Source organism: Chaetodon auriga, chromosome 7, assembly GCF_051107435.1.
Source record: "Chaetodon auriga isolate fChaAug3 chromosome 7, fChaAug3.hap1, whole genome shotgun sequence".
Lineage (NCBI taxonomy): Eukaryota > Metazoa > Chordata > Actinopteri > Chaetodontiformes > Chaetodontidae > Chaetodon > Chaetodon auriga.
Window position 1 is genome coordinate 25895559 of NC_135080.1, and position 17836 is coordinate 25913394.

The window sequence follows — 17836 nt, forward strand, 5'->3', positions numbered from 1 at the left end:
ATTGATCCTGGTTTATATGTTTAGCTGAACCTACTTCAATGTTAACATTATCTTTGAGGAATGTGAAAATGAAGGAAAAAGTTAAAACCATTTCCCAAACTAACCACTGTAAATGCTCATCGCCATTTAAGCTGATTGCAGTGTGTGCGTGTGTGTGTCTCAAACCTTGGCCTCGGTTTCTCCACGGTGCAGGGTGTAGAGATGGTGAACAGCGCTCTGCGAGGACGCCCATGGGTGGGTGAGAATCTGGAAGACGTGAAAATCGTGGCCCAGAGTGTCAGCAGTCACCAGCAGCATTCCTAGAATAAACACAGTCATCAGCATTAGGAATCACTCCCACAGCAGGCTTCAACAACACTGGTTATCATTATTGTTTGTTGTCCATTATTTCATTGTGCAAGGAATTTACAATGTTTCATATGTAGTTTTTGTTTTCACATGAATGTGCTGTTTGCTTTACTTAACACATACTCTATTTAGCATCTGTTAGTAGTTCTTACTGCTGCCATGTCCAGTAAATATTGTTTGTATTAACATTGAGATTTTTATTCCTCCTCCTGCATACTGGTTTCCCATTTATTTTTATCACAATATGTATAACAGTAGACCAGCAACTACAGGAATAAATTGGCTTTAAGGCCACCTCTGGTAGATTTATCAATGTGCTGTGTCCCTGATAAACATGCTGAACAAATAATAGCACTAATAGCTAATTGCTGCAATAACGACGATCAACAGACTGAAAAAAAAATGTGTTCTTGAATCAATTTAAAGGCTGAAGGAGCGCTCCACCAATTTCATGCATGAAGGTCAGTTTACTCACCTCAATGACCCTTGATGACATCATCAGGGTCATTTCAAATTAGTCTTGGACGCTACAAATTCATAATAGAAAGTCTGTGGTACAAATTGGATCAATGGAGTTTGAAATACGTGGGCATTTATCAGGCAGTGAGGTTCTAATCAAAGATGCTCTTGACTTGCATTATGGGAAATGCAGGACCGAGTCTTTTTATAATTTGACTCATTCCAGGGACTAAAAGTCAGGATATTAAAGCCTCTGATAATCTTGTGAATCAACAGAAATTCCTTAATTTCTTTTATTATGCAAAATTCAGAAAAAACAAAAAAAACCCCTACTTTTATATTCCCGTCAAAGTTGCCTGAAGATACACAAAATCACAGCAGTGTGTTTAAACACTGCCACTGGTACACTGATACAGAGTCAGGCAAACCAAAATATTTAAACTGTATTTCACTCCAGCGCCTCACACGAAGGCGGCCAACACTACCAACTGTGTGCAGGACACATGCTAGACAGCATGACAGAATTACTGTGCCTTTAAAACAAACAAACCAGCCCATTAAAACAAAGCCAGCTATCGTTTGTCGTTGTCATAAAATCTAGCCTTCTCTCGCATGATAGCTCGGTCTGGTTAAAAGTAGGGCTCGTGCCTTGTGCTTCTCCAAGGACAGACAAGATGATGAGTGCCTGTAAAAGAGAGAATCAGTGTATTCATACATCCGTGTATGGTCATGGGTGTGTGCGTGTGCACACTGAGATTCACCGAAACACTGAACCACAGCACAGCACAAGTGTAACCCCTTCTGACAGGCCCATTCATTTGGTCCTGTTTTATTTGAAGCTCGTCAAACTCCAGAAAGTATAGGCCCTCACCATAAACAACATGCTCAACAAACCACACCAGAACAAACCCAGATCTAAACTGGCTCGATTGGGAAAAACGCCACACTGCTTTTCAAGTGCAACCCAAACCCATCCCCAGAAGCCTTTTGAGACGTTACAAACAAACCCGTGCATTGGGCAGTAAGTCAAAATGCTGGAAAGACATCACTGATACAGAGTGTAAGATTCGAAAAAAATGTCCAAACCTCTGTCTTTTTGATGACTCCCAGACATAAATGATATTAAAGTAATTAGTAATTTTCCTCTAAGTTTTTCCCCAAGGCATCTTTTATGTGGAGGCTGCAGTAGGTTTTAATTAGTGGCCGGGCTTTATTGGGTGGCATGTCAAATGTGAAAAGAGGAGGCTGGAATGGCATGAGATTAAAAGGAATCAGCAACACGTGCAAGGGAGATGGAAAACACTCCTTCACTGGAAAAAAAAGCTAAGTGTGCTACAAAATTTTTGCACATTCATTCAGAGTTGAAAGGTTTCTTTTTTTAAGAAGAACAGTTATATTTAAAGATGATGAAGAGGTGGAATGAGGGAGGTACAGAGTGAATGTGCAATGGGGTCACACAGATTATCAGAAGTGGAGTAAGGAAAGCAGAAGAGAAGCCAAGTAAAGTGTGCATTATGACAGTGGTAAGCTATTCATGCTGTATCAGAGCGACCAGAAAGCCAGAGAGCTAAGGCCCAGGGCCTGTAAACTCTTGAAAACCCACGCCCCAAATGAGGTGCCAAGCCACAAGAAGCATTTGCGTCAACTGGGAATACAGAGAAAAAAGGGACGGGGCCCTTCTAATTATAGAGTCTGGAAACGGAAGCGCAGGGTGATTAGGAGTTGAGGCGCTGCGGTCTGTTTATCTGGGAGCTTCCTCTCACTCTCGAACCCTCTCTCCCCCACACTCCAGTCTTTCTTTCTTTCCTCCTCTTCTCTCTGTTTTGGTCGGGCCCTGCCCACCCGGTGGCTGGAGAGTCTGGCCCTTGGGTTTCTGACAGATGAGACTTGGCCGCTGTGTCCTGGCCAGAGCCAGCGCTTCTCTTCTGCTGATGGTAGAGTCTGGGCTCCAAAAAAGTAACAGCTCAGAAAGGCTGTAGAGCTCTGTGAGTGCAAGTGCCCGAGGACTGGGGGTTTTGTGGCCTTGTTGAAATACAGAGGCCCTCGCCGTGAGGCGTCAGTCGGTTAGCCCGCGGGAAGGCCAAATTAAAAAGTAGCTGAGCCACTCGGCGGGTGAAAAGAGAGGGTTTCGGGGAAACCAGAGGTTGGCCGGAGCAGGGTTTGACACGTCCTATTTATAACACCTCGTCCCAGAGGTTACAGTGTTATTTACGATGTTTTAGTTCCAAAATCATTGGCACACACACTTAGACATGCGCTAAACTGGAAGGGATGACCTCTAATTTGCCATGTGTGCGAGACATGCGCCCGTATGGGACATGAGGGAAGTGATATAATCATTTCCATAAATATCTGCTTTTGCTGTTTTTTTTTTTTTTTGTTTTTTTTTTACCCCAAACATCTTTTTGTTTTGTTTTGCTGCAGGCTTTACTGTCCCATCTCTGACCATCCAAACACAAAACATCTGCTCAATCCCATTAATAGTGGGAGGATGTTTCATTTACAAAGTGGTTGGCCTAGCATTATTCTTGACAAAAGCAGATGGGATGAGAGTCGGGGGGAGGGAGGGAGGGAGAAAGAGAGAGAGACAGAGAGAGAGCGAGGGAGAGAGAGAGAGAAGCAAAGAAAGAAATGGAGAGCGCAACAAAGAGGGCGGTTATTTCCCTACTTGGCAACACAAAAGGCCACAACAAAACTAGTCCACTTTTTAATTAACAACACTAGGCTCAAAAAAAAGCTTTGAAAATCGGGAAAATCTCAAATTATAACCATGTGGAAGGCATAAAGCTTACAAGATGGAGTACTTGGGGGACTCAGATAGCTTTACTGTTACCAGGATGCATAAACTTCAGAGCAAATGAGCCCAATGCACAAATGAAAGAGTATCCATCGCAAGACAAGCCTTTGTCTTCAGGGCTGCCAAACTGGGGGGGAAGGACAGGACTCTTTGTGTGTCTGTATGACTTACACATATGCTGGGCATATACAATAGACCCCCTCTGCAATCCGTATACACAGCTAACCAATGTGTTAGTGTTGCGATGGGTACTTCGACCACCTAGGAACCGTTCATGATCATTCCTCTACTCATATTCATCATCCACCCACCTCCACATTGACCCTCTACTACGCACCAACCCTCCTACATCTCTTATCTTTCACGGTTTAAAACTGTAAAATGTGAACTCTAACCTGTTGAATTCAGTATTAACATTGTGAAGATTTTCCTTAGCAGAGTGCCAAGAGTTTGGCCTTCAAACTATAAAATATTCTGATGGTTACACAAGTAAAGTAATAGATTAATAGGTATGTGTTCTCTTCTTAACCAGTGCAAATGCCGCTACTCACTACAGTGCTAATTGAAGGAGGGAGGAGAGCACCCTACTAATCCTCTCACCACCACAGCACCACACTAATATATGAGCAGTTTTATTTCCACTGGGCAGCAGGGTAGGTATTAGGGTTAGTCAAATGCCAAAAAGGTCGAGCCAAAGTCAACCACCTCTAATATAATAGTGAGGCTGCAGTCAGACTAATTACATATTTATTTGAAAAATTATCAACACAAAGTGGTTTTATTTTTAGTTGTGAATTTAACTGGAGTCTACTCAAGTTTGCATGTGTTATTATCTTCCTGGTTTCTAATTACAAGTTTTAGTGTCACTTAGTTTAAATGTATAATTTTATCATGGACCTTCATTTCAAATGACAAAACCTTCTTTTTGGCAAAGACTGAGCCGGCCATTTTACAGTTGGAGAACAACATTTGGCCGTGTTCTCTGGTCATCAAACTATGAAACAGTATCAATGCTGTTAAATACCCCAAACATATCTTCTTGTTAACTTCTCATCAAGTCTATTTATGAGAAGCTAGGATCAGCGGATAACATCAGCCTGGATGATGTATTCATTGGGTTCTAATGAATTCTTAAGAATTAAGAATGATGCAGAAATCAGATGAACCCCAATCTATTGATAGTAAAATATCATGAAGGCACATCTATCCTACTAGAGAGAGAACACCCTCTGAAAATCCTGTCTTTGTTCTCCAGTGGTTTACCTTTTCATCTGGCTGCAAGTGGAACTCACAGGTGGACTCCAGGACCCAGTGACATCATATTCAGGTGTGGTTACAGGTTCAACAGTGCACACAACTGACCATATCCAGTGAAGCTGGGTGCAGTCAGATGTGAAACTGGCTTTAAGTGACACTAAATTTGTTTGGATGTGAAAACAGTCAAAAGTGAGAGTCACAATGGCATAGTGCCGCTATCTAGGTTTTACACATTGCTTAACATTCTCTACAATCCATGAACCTCATCCATACTTCACTCTACAGCAGGGAGGGAGAGCCTGAAGGAATGGGGGTATGGCAGGAGGGTCAAAGCTGCAAAGAAGAACAGAGAAAACAACAGAGGAGAGAGGGGCAAAAGGTGCTTATGGTTCATTTGATGTACAGCGGGCTGAAACCAAGGGTTGTGTTTTTCTATGTGCTTCACAGGCAGACCACCTGTGAGCACTTAGATATTAATAGATATGAAAAAAGGTGTGTGTGCGCGGTTAACCTAGCTGAGAAGCTGCCATTAGTTTGATATTACTATGCTGGAACGCCAGCTTTTAACAGGGCAAAACTCACTTGGCTTTAAAGTTGTGCCGACACACAAGGGGCAGGCACCATAGCGGTCAAGTTCACAAAGCATGACTGTTCTCAAGGCAGAGCTCCAGGCTTGTTCTTTCATCACCTTAAGTGGAAAACACACTACTTAAATCTGTTTTTATGGAGCATTTACATATTTGCACACTTCCTGCTGGAATTGTTTAAAAGAGGAGAGGGTTTGTTTTGTCATATGCCAGAAGGCTGTCCAATGGGTACAACAGAGGACGAACAGGCTGCATAAGGAGGTGAAAGAAGGAGCCTCTGTTCCTACTTCACCTGCAAGAGTTCATCCGCCAAAGCCACAACCCCAATTTACTGCTGCTTATCCAAATTCCAAATGAATCCTAATACTTTTGCTTTGTTTCTTACTGTGGGACAAACAGGTTCTCACAGCAGCTTAGAGAGAACTTTAACACCAGGCTTCTTTTGATGTCATGTTTAAAAAGCCCCAAAACAAATTGCTCCCATCCACAATATCCTGATAAAGAATTTGGGACTGTGATCAGCACTTAATCCCCTTTCTGAGCAAACAGGCAGACACTGAGGCTGGAGAGGTAAGCTCCTTGCACTTACGTGGCCTTTTTCTCAGACTTCTGTTCAGTTGTGTCAGCTAATGAAATCCTTTTAAACATTCACAGCCGCCGGTCATACATAAGATTTTACTGTGCTCCAACTGTCCATTCATTTAAAAAAACAAAACAAAACTTTAGCTTTATGTGTGGCTGCATGAGAAAGTTCAATTAATTAAAACTTTTGCACAATATCAAAAATTTCTGAATTGCAAAATCAAGATTTCTTAATTCTGACATGGGCAACGCAACCCTCATTGCTCTCTGTCAAAATAACAATGTCATAGACCATCTGGCAAATTAGCTGTGTGCCACCAACAGTAATGTAAACTGCAATTTGGATATGCATGCAAACTGAGTAGCTTGAGGGTCTACCAGTCATGACAGCCATGAAACTGGTGCTGGTCTGTTTTTCTGGAATATAGTATAAATCAAATATGCTACATAATGACGGCCTTGTAAGTACTGATGCAGAAGACTGTTACTTCAATCATTTGTCTTCTAGCAGGCAGAGTAAAAGATGTTGGTCTGTTTATCCACTGACCTACCATTTTAGTCCAAAGCTGAATTTCAACATGAACTGCCCAGATTATCATGGAATTTCTTGACTTTAGGAGGATAAATGTTTGAAATAACAAAATTTTGATGACCTTCTGACCTTTCATCTAGTGCTAAAATAAAGCAAAAAAAAAAATTGCCCTTCTGTGTAAGAAATGTCAAAATAAAATGGGCAGTGTCATAAAACTTACATGTTCTTCATTTCTTTTTGGACATTCAAATTCCTTTCCAAGGACACTGCTGCCAGCACAAACAAACCAGCACCCAAATCATGAGAAGAAACTTAGCATCTTACCTCTACCACCCACTTACACATGTACCGTAAAGAAGTTACAAATGACCTGTGTGTTACCGCATTGTGTGGGCTGTGAATGACTCCACACTGCTGAGGTGTTTGGTGTTGGTGAGTGTCGGGCATGGGGGGGCTAGGGTGACTCTTTCTCAGTCAAGCTTTCCAGAGGCCCTGAGTCATGGTCACTGAGTCCAGTTAAGCTCTGGCCATGAAACCACTATTTTCCAGACCTGGGTTACACTGAACTACTGTAAGTAATCTGCCTTCAATATTCACCACTTTTATCATGTGGTTGTCTGGTGGAAATTTGTTTATTCTGTGCTTCTCACTCTCACTGGATGGACACCATCACCTCTTAGTGTACATGTGGTGATCTCTTTGTTGTGGTTGTGAATTGCACTTTTCCATGAGCAGCATACATGGCTAACATTTCCTAGGTTTATCCGTCTTCCTAATAACCAAAGTTAGACAGCCAAGCGATGTTTGAGTTTCAGTTTGTACCATTTTGTTTCTTTTCTACCTATAATGCTGTGAGATATCCACAAAATAATCAGAGTAAAAATAATGATAATAACTAACAAAAAAAAAAAAAAAACTTCATCATTTCTGGTCACTGCTGGTTTTACTTGCAGAAACTCTGGAAATGATTTCCGAGTTGATCTGGTCTTGTTGTTGACATGTTGTGTTTGAATAACTGAATTGTTTAAAGATGGCAGATGAATGGATGTTGGTGGGCAAAACAAGTTTCTCCCATGCAACATTTCACCAATATGACTTGGCTAAACTATGTCCATAAACTCTAACTGATGCAAGAAAGGTTTTGTTACTTGTACTACTTCATCACAACAATACCATCTGATTCCCAATACTGAGTCTCAGCTGTGTCTCAGGGTCCATTTTAAAAACAACTGAAGTATATTTCTTTTTGGGTGAACTGGTCCTTTAAAGGATTTCAAGATATTCCTGTATATTAATCTACACAACAGGAAACCGCGTCCTGTCCACTAAATGACCAATACATGGTTTCAAGTAAATTCTTCGTCTCTCTGTCTCTGCCAGCATGGACAGTGCTGAACACGAGAACATTCTACACGGAAACTGCAAACACAGCTGAGGTACCAGCCCTGACTTTGACGACTTCTTTGACAAAGACTGTTACTAAAATGTTAAGTTATTATGATCAGTGCTACGATAATCCAAGTAAAATTCAGAGTCAGAGGAAAAACCCATCTAATCCCCTGTCAAAATACTGAAAAAGGCAACACAGGACAGCCCCGCAGAGCAGCCGTAGTAAATCACATCAGAGCCAGCTGTGAGTGCTAATTGCTATCTTGGTGTGAAGACACAACTCAATCCATGCTAAATGTGTGGCTATAAATGTGTGGCCAAGTGAAGCTGCTTGTGTGTGGGAATTCCCCTCGTGTTCAACATGTGCGTGTGGGTCCAGGGTTTTTTGGCGACTGCCTGGTTTCTTTCACACATCAGTAAAATGGAGAGACAGAGTTATTACACCATGGAGAGCTGCCTTCACGGCACAGCTGCCTCAATGGTCAGGCTCAACGACCCAGGCTATTCATTAGACCAGCCTGTTACTAAACCAGGGATATGGTTTATGGGACAGTTCCGTGTGGGGAGATTCAGTCTCGATTCATCTGCCATTACTCCGGGCTTTGATGGGGTATTCAAAACTTCCATATTCAGAACATTCAGACGGCTGTGCAAAAATTAAGCTCTGATTCTGTGGTAGCCTGCTGTGCTTTATGAGACTGAAAAAGGTAATGAAAGAGATTCTTCACAGAACACACAGGGTGGAAGTAAACTGTACCTGAGTAAAGTTTAAATACACTTTACTGTATTTGACAGATTGCAGACATCAATTCTATGTATCCATCCTGACAATACCCAAGTACGCCATGTCATGTGTTTAAGAGAAGCTGCCTAATCCACAATTCTATGAGTAAACTGTACATGTGCCAAGTGGTGGAAAACAGTAACTAAATAAATTTACTCAACTGCTATACTGTACTAAGGTATATTTTTGAGCTACTGGTAGTGCTATTGTATTGAGTATGTGGAATTGTTCTGCTACTTCATAGGTCTACTCCATTACACTTGAGCAGGAACGTTTTACATGTATTTGAGAGCTGTAGAGCTTGCAGATTAAAGTCCCTTCAGACATGTGACTCTTCACATAAATGTGACAGCAATTTAACGAATCGGTCTCATATCTATATAAGTTCTGAAGTCACTTTTATGTAAAAGTCAACACCAATCTTACTACGTTGGACCAAGAACATTCCACATCACTTCCTGTACAGCACAAATCTGAATTGAATGGCATCATATTAACATAAGGGCTACAGCAGCGGAAAGTATAACATTCACAGAGAAATGTGCAATGTTCATCTCGTTTGTCTGATAAAGACCAGCGTAGTAATTTTTCACAGGCAAGTAGTAATGTGTTTAATGAACTATGAAACACTTCTAATTGTCCTATTTCATGTTGAAAATGGCTATTATTCCTTCCATTAAAATAGCAGTCTAACAAAAACAACAAACAACAAGATAGAGATGCTGTCCAACCTTATCTTATTTAATTTCCTTGAGCCAGATACTTTTTGACAGATACTGTACTTGCATCCTTACTAAAAACTGTGCTTCACTGTCGTATCTGCAATTGACGTTCAGTTCTAACATCTTTTTGGTAGAATGTTATAATTATACATCATCAACTGTAAATCAAAATGCAGATTTAATTATCAGGGTTTTAACCTGAAAAACATGCAAAAGAGGTGAGAGTGCTTTTTCTGCTCTGAGTACTATCTCAGGAGTTTAGTCCCAGGCTGCATTTAGTCTGAAAAACATCTGCTCATTAGAAGGTAGGGTGACCGAAATGGCAAAATCCAGGAGAACAGTCCACAAAGTCCACAGTGCTGCTCATTAAGCCAATTGCTGTGAGCTTTTAGTAATAAGTGAAGGTGAGGCAAAACTGTGTTTATCAACATTTTTATGGCCGTGACTAATGATTATATTCATTATTGGAGGGCACCGTTTGCACAGGTTTCAGTCAGTAAAACCAACTGTAGCTGTAAAATTGGTGGGGATACAAACAGTATATGGAAAGGTAAGTGGGGCATGTGCTCCCTCATCCTCACTGGAAATAAAACCGTTGTCATTATATTTATCACAAAGTATGATGCAGTGTAATGATTCAACTGCTGTGCTCAACAGTACACAAAGTATTAGAATTAGCTCCATGCTGGCCAGCTACAAAGTTAAAATGCTGTTTACACATTAATGCAACGGTAACAATGATATAATTTTATATATATAATTCCACACAAAAAAATATTAAAATCAGCTATTCTCCATATTGAATACTGTTAGCTCTGATACTAAAGTACATGTTACAGTTAAAATTTAGGTATATATTAATGCAGGACTAAAACTTATGATGAACTACTTTTACTAAGTAAAGGTTCTGAATACTTCTTCCACCACTGCATGCACAGCACTTGGTCAGACTGAGTAGGACTGTAGAAAAAGAGGTTTGAGAGGATGAAGAGCAGAGGGTGGTGACTTGCATGGTTGCTGGATCAATCACTCCATCTAGTGCCAGTCATAGTCAAGCATAAGCTCAAAATGTTGGACAATATCTCTGCCATCAAAACATGAGTGTATTTTGACCTTGGCATCGTACCTAATAATCAAGTCAAGGATCGTTAAGAACAAGTGAAGAGGACGAGACGTGAAAGAAAACAAGCACACACACATTGCAGCTGTTAAAGAGAGCGCTTTGCCGCTGCACTTCATCTGCGTCCCTCTAATTACACCACTAGGAATAGATCCACAGATCCTCCGAAGCGCCGCAAAGCGCCAGCCGCCACACCAAGAACTGGCGGCCACCGGTCCGCCCTCTGTAGAGCCTCCAACACACACAAGCCACTGGGGTTTCTTACATAACTCTTCCCAGCCAAAAAACTTCTGGGCTTTCCAGGCTCTGTTTGAGTCATATCATTGTTTCCTCCTAAGTCTATCTTTCTTGTTTCTGCCATGTTGAGCTTGACCACTGTGAAGGGAGCCTCAGTAGAGCCAGGAAGGTAGTTCAGTAAAAGCCACTTCCCTAAACTCCCTGGAAAGAGTTCACTTAGAGCCAGACCAATGAACCTGTCACTCAGGATTTGGGCTCTGATCAAATCAAGAGGCCTCTAATTATGGGACACTCCACTGCAGGCTGCTCAGAAATGAAAATGAATAAAAGAATAAACAGTGATGAAAGGAGTCCTGCAATCACAACAGTAGAAAAGACGAGATTCTACGCTTGTATGAAGATTCATTCTAATCTCATTACATGCCCTAACTGCAAAGAAAAAATGGGTAATCTGTGTTTTTTGGCTACACTTCTGGTGCCGGTTTCAGATGTGATTTAAACATTTATTAGCCCTTCAGATTTGGCTCACAGTAAATGAGTCAGAAAGATTAAAAGTGTGTTTTGAAGTTGACGGTGCCCTTTGGAAAAGGGTCACAGGGGATTCTGTCGGCTTTCTGACTCAGCAGTTACCAGTACACTGAAACTAAGTGCCACATGTACTGCTTTTTATTATGTTGACTGTGCATAACGTAGCTTAAGAATGCTTGAGGAAAAAGAGGTTTAAAAAAAGACCTTGTCAAACATCTTTTTGTTGAAATAAAGCTGGCAAAAGACACCTTCAAAACATGGTACAGCATCGTGACCTTGACTGAAATAGCCACCTGAAAAATGGAGCAACAATGTTGATTTTCCTTTCAGCTCTGTTTTGGTCTCTACCAAAAAGAATGTTACATATTTGGTTTTGTTCACTATCACATTGCTAGTGTTGGCTGTCGGCAAACTGGTGTTCGACGTGGACTTTTTAGTATAAAATACCCACTTGGTTTATCACCATACATTGTTTCCTTGTCTATGGATAGCAACACAAAGAGGGGACTTTGTACTAACTTTGGAAGATTGCCACTGAATTTGGCTAACTAAGACTGTCAAAGCCTGATATTAACTTTTTGATTTTTTAGATTTTAGTTGGGCTAGAAAGAGATCAATTCATAGCCAAAATGGAGAGGAGAAATAATTAGAATTAGTATTAGAATAACTATTTCAGTTTATATACATGAATGCACTGTATTAAGATTCAAGAGAAGCTGAGATATTTCATCGAAAACTATCAACTACAAACAAACAAAAAAAAAAAGAAATGAAAAGGTGTTTAGACATGAAGAAGGGACACCATCAACTATTTGATTAGGTTTAGGAAAAGATCAGTTTGGTCAGGTTTGGGCACCAAAACCACTAGGTTTAGGAAAAGATCATGGTTTGCATTAAAATTGGTCTGTTAATTTGGGAATTGCGTGAGTTGCAGTAAATTATGTACTTAAGTATGTAAGCACCAATAAGCAAAAGACAAACGTAGTATAAACAGTGACAAAGTGTGTGCAGGGAGGTCGAGGTGGCTGGAACTTTCACACAGGAGACCAGGGTCAGTTTCCCATGTGGACTCGAGGTATTTTAACCAAAATCTGATTTCTTTCTCTTTTCCACCATTTTCAGTATCCAGTAAGGAGAAACATAAATAGGAATCTACTGTGTGTAGAACCAATCGCATTGCAATCTTTTGCATACTAATTAGGTTGAGTGAACATGTTCTCATCCTGGAACACAGCCACAACCACAGCTCCAAAGATATCACATCTACTTCCTACTAAAAGGACTACGACTGGTAGACATTAAAACGTCTTGCTCCTCATGTGATTTTAAGCAGGTTTTGTGTAATGGACTGCACTGAACCTGTTCACGTTTGGTATGTGATTTTTGGTGAGGTGTGGGTGGGAGTAGGTAGAGTCTAGACAACCATGTCTTGTCTGTCTTTGTTGGCAATATCATCCTGTTCCTGCTCAGACAGAGCTGCTGAGTTTAGTCATAAGTCTACATAAGTGAAGGATTCTTGGGGCTTGGAGGTCATGGGGTGAGAGCCATCTCTCAGCAGCTCCTTTATTAACTGCACATGCACACACAACACACACAGCATTAAACACATGAACACACATGCTTACACACATACACACCACAGGACCATACAAAAGCTGACACATCGCACACACAGACTTGACGAGGTAGCCTGTTCACACTTACAAAGCATCTACTGTCCCTTTCCTTTTGGGGTGGAGGTCAGCAAGACTAAAAAAGTGGGAAAGGAGACGCCATAGTAAAATAATGTGGTGAAAAGGGACTGTATGATTCCTACATAAAACCTAATCTCAGCACACGGATGGATGAAATCACAGAGGACATCAGCACAAAGTTAAAAAAGTAAATGTTTGACATTTTTCCAGGTGACTCAAGGACCCAGTTGTCACTTGAGAGGCTGCATGTCGATAGAATGACAAGGTACAGAACCTTGTTTAACAGAAACTCCAGTGGAAATAAGTTCAAGCAGAAAACATACAACCCCTCCAATTCCGAGCTAATCTGTTCAAATGTATGGTGCATGGATGAAACTCCCACAACTCCAACAAGAACAGATATGTGTAGGAACTACCAAACATGTAACAGAAACACAGTCAACGCATACAACTGTAGTCATTCTTTGATGATCAGCCATCAGTCACTGTCATTAAGTATACAGCAACCTGCATATATAACCAGGTTATAACAGGAAACACGTTACTGAATGTTAAATTGGTCAACGTAGAACAAGAACTTTCTCTGCTGTCACACAGTACGTGCTACAGTAAAAGTTGTGAACTCCACCAGTCACATTCAGAATCTTTCAGTGCTGACCAGAAAGCTCAGCCAGAAACCAAACGATTTTCAATTGTTCAGTTTTGAAAAACTTTTTTTTGTCACCTTTGCACTGTGTCGAGGTGAATGCCACAGTAAGGTGAACATGTTAGGACCTACCTTTGTTTCAGGAAAAGACAGAAGTACAAGTGACATAATGGCCCCTGTGTGGTGGAGATACTGTTTAAATACTGTCAGACTCCTGTATTTTAAAGCAAAGTATTTCTGAATCACTTATGTTCACAGTTCATGTGTACCAGGGGACTGCTGGGACACTTTGGTCAAAACACTGTTTCACCCTGAATGTAACACTTTTTTGCCTGACTAAGATGAGACTGGACTCTGGAGGGATACAGTTCAATTGCAACTCAGGTCATACTTCATTAAAAGTTTTGATGAAACAAAATTTCCTGAAAATAAGCCTTCACTTAGGCCTGCTCAGCTTACTTTGTACTCTTGCTTTTTGAGACAGCTGTCAGATCATTAAAGACAGATCAAACTGAGCAGAGACACAAAGGCATGCAGTGTCATACTCAAATGATGCTCATCTCTTTGTGAGTTTGAGTGTTTTTCACAGGTTTCTTCAATGAATTTTAAGTCCTTTTGCCTTCTCAATATTTATTCAATGTCACCCTGAATGAAAAGGGGACTTTTAGCTTCCTTAGTCACAGGTTTCTATTACCCTATCTTGTTAATTGGGTAACATTATGCAACCAGAAATGTTCAGAGGAGAATCCTTATACAAGCAAAGTAATAGATTTGTTGTACTGATTCAGGCTGGGTGTAGATTAAAACTGTAGACTTGTTTCAATCTCTCATTTAACCAAAAGGACAACCTATGCTTGCATATGTCACCCATTTACTATATGTGACTCGTGTGACTTGCTCGTGTTGCCTGTGTCTTGAGGTTGGTGTAAAGGCATGTGTTGAGGAAACTCAGGTTAAAGACATGTTCACTGTGTATGATATGAATACACGGCAAGGGTGAGCTAAATGCACACCATGTAACCAGAATGTAAGTACAATGTCTTTCTTGCTTTCTTCTGAACTTGCGTGCGTGTGTGTGTGTGTGTGTGTGTGTGTGTGTGTGTGTGTGTGTGTGTGTGTGTGAAAGAGAGAGAGAGTTAGTGAGTGTGTGTCTTACCACTGGGGTTGAATTGCATGCAGGATATGGGTTTGTCATGAGCTGGGAAGTGAGCCACCACTCCTTCTCCGTCCGAGTCCTCACTCACCAAGACCTGGAGTATATATACACACACACACCACACCACCACCGTACCCACACACACACACACACACACACACACACACACACACACACACACACACACACACACACAAAGAAGTCCAAATCATTTTCTAACAATGAGAACATTGAACCCAGAACGGGACTTTCCCATACTCAAGGATTTCTCTTCACATTTTGGTTTGGTCTGATATCATCACCACACTCAGCAGTGTTCTTTGACATCACCCCATAGCGAAATAGCTGGACGTTAAACTCCTTTCTGAATGTGCCATTGCCCTCTTGTGGATAGAAAATAATTAGAAAACCCATATTACCTGAGAAACAAGCGCTTTTCTCAAAATCTTCTGTTTGTGCTGCATCAAAGAAACTATGAGCCATCAAAATCTGACCTATATCTTATTAGTGGTCGTGCTTCAGTAAGAGGCTGTACTGAGACCAGTGTGGATGGTGTATAGTCCAACAGCAGAGACACGAATATGGACAAATTTACTTTGGCAATAATGTGGCTTTTCACATGTGGCTTTGACAATACCCCATGACAGCGGATTTTCCCGTAAACAGGCACAAACTGGCGTCAAATGCAGCTTTGGCTCGCTACTTCTGAAACTTGCCTAAGAAAATGAAATTATAAGTCACTTTGCACAACTACGGGCTGCTCCTAAATCTCTGTATGAAGTCTGCTGTCAAGACTGGGACAAATCTAACAAAGGCTGAGCCGAGACCAGGAGCTGGCAGAAAACCCCTTTAGTCACGAAGAGAGATTAGAAATAAGCCCAGACATGAGGCCACTTTATGCAGGAGTGTGTGTGTGTGTGAGAGAGAGAGAGGGAACATACACACAGGGTTAAATTTGGCCCCAGTGTTGCATTAACGATGTCAGGAAGGCTGGCTGAGCATTTTAAATAGGAACTAGTCCAAACAAGAAACAGCCTCTAAAAACTAAAGGGTTTTGTCTCAGACTACAAGCAAGAAAATAAGCAGGAAAAAAAGAAAAAAGGGGGAGAACAGAGAGAAAGAGGCTGGTGACATGAAGCAGATCACTTTTATTACAGTGCAGGCAGACAATGTTGTTCTGTGAGGGAATCCTGCTGGAGCCCTTTGAAACAGGAGTGTACTCGAGAGAACCGAGCCCGTCGTTACACAGGGGACAGTGTGTGCGCCTGTGTGTTATGAGGCTGCTGTTCCAAATAAGGAATTTCAAAGCCCAGAAGAGATGGGAATATCCTGGACCTCACCTCTATCATATCCCTGCCTTTTCCCATTTCTCCAAAAGCCAGCCCCCGACCCTCCCGCTCCTCCCTTCCCCTTCTCCTCCCCTCCTCGCTCTCCCCTCCCTGCCTCCCTGGCCTAGGCAGTGTTTATGGCCAGTGTACGGTTACAGTGTGTCGGCTGGTGACAGAGTGCAGGCCTGCTTCTGAAGGCTTAGGTCCAGCTTATAAGACAGCACATTGGCTACAGAGCAACTACAGTCACTGTGTAAGAGAGAAAGAGAAGGCCGTGAGTGTGTGTGTGGTGACTACATCACTTACAAACTGTACTATGTATGCTAACGCGCCTCATTAAAAATGTGACAGCTTCTGCAGTGTGATTAATCATGGTCTGGAGTGGCTGAGGAGAATTAAAGGGATAAAAGCTTTTAGCATTTCTTTAGACATTAAGGGGAGATCCTGCTAAAGGCACATGGCATGGTTCAAACCAGAATGAGGGTTAAATCCATATATTGGTATGTAAACTGTACTTTCTATATCCAGATATATGCACCTTCCTCATCATTATCATTTGCATTTTGATGATTGGTCAAACCAATCTTTTTTATTTGTTGAATAAATTCTAATAAGATGTAGACACCAGCAGCTGGGGGTGTGTTTTTTAGTGTGTGATGTGTCATATCATACACTATACAGTAACAACATGTTGGCTTAATTCTGCCATATCTACAGACAGCAGCAACAAGCATGGCATAAAGCAAGAAAGTCTTCTACTGAAGCAAAAGAGGGGAAAAAATGCAGAAGCACCCAGTTCAGATGTGAGGAGAGACAATTATTATGTGAGGAGAGCAGTACGTGAATTTAAAGTCCAAAGAAGCAAAGTGAGAGACAACATTGTACCTTTTGGAATAACCACACTGTTGTTCAATTATACTTTATATATGAAAGAAATTAACAAAGCTGTGACATTTCAGTAGGCTTAGGATATGATGGAATCCAGAAAGTTGACATTAACATTTCTTAACATTATTAACAAGCAGAAGCTTTTAAAGGAGCTGCTTTTCTCTGAGGACAGCAGTCCTGCAAGCAACAAATACTATGATATGGTATCAGCTGCATTTTCTTCTGCAGACAAATGCATTGACCACGGACATCAGGTTTTTTTGTTGCCTTAGATGATATTAGTATTTTGAGTATTTTCTCATGTCATCATGGATTTGGTTTCTGCAGTAAATTTATGCTTTGTTTTTAGGTAATTTCGCCCACCATAACCAACAACTTGCAATTTTTTTTTTTTTTCTGAGAAAAAAATGTACAATTTCTCCCTGGCTGGAAACTTACTTCTCACTCACTTCCTAAATCCCCCATAAAAATGGCTAAATTGAATGTTAAGACCTTATTTGACATATGGTGCACTCGTTCAGCCTGGAGTTTCATGTGAGGTTACAGACCAACAGCTGACTGTTTACAGAGTGTCTCTCCTACCAGGGTTGCTAAAACAGGGCTGTGGCTAAAAGCTTGGCTGTTAAAATATGCAGCAAATCTAAGTCACACCTTTCAGCGAGTCGTGCAGGGTGAGGTGAAAGGGCCTGAGTGTGTCCAAGCCACAGACAAAAAAAAAAGAAGAAGAGGAAACCAATCTTGGAGATTTCGCTGTTTCCCACCGAGCCACAGATGCCAAAGTC

The 17836-nt window shown here is 41.2% G+C and overlaps 1 protein-coding gene across 3 annotated transcripts in view; it reads right to left on the reverse strand.

The window, feature by feature from the left end:
- The window catches only part of bcas3 (BCAS3 microtubule associated cell migration factor), a 332868-nt gene that overhangs the window by 268965 nt on the left and 46067 nt on the right, over positions 1–17836 (reverse strand). For all 3 annotated transcript variants that reach the window (XM_076734875.1, XM_076734874.1, XM_076734877.1), the window contains exons 13-14: positions 14839–14932; positions 166–299 (exon numbers count right to left, since the gene is read on the reverse strand). In XM_076734875.1, coding sequence (XP_076590990.1) covers positions 166–299; positions 14839–14932 — 228 coding nt within the window. The remainder of the gene's footprint in view (positions 1–165; positions 300–14838; positions 14933–17836) is intronic.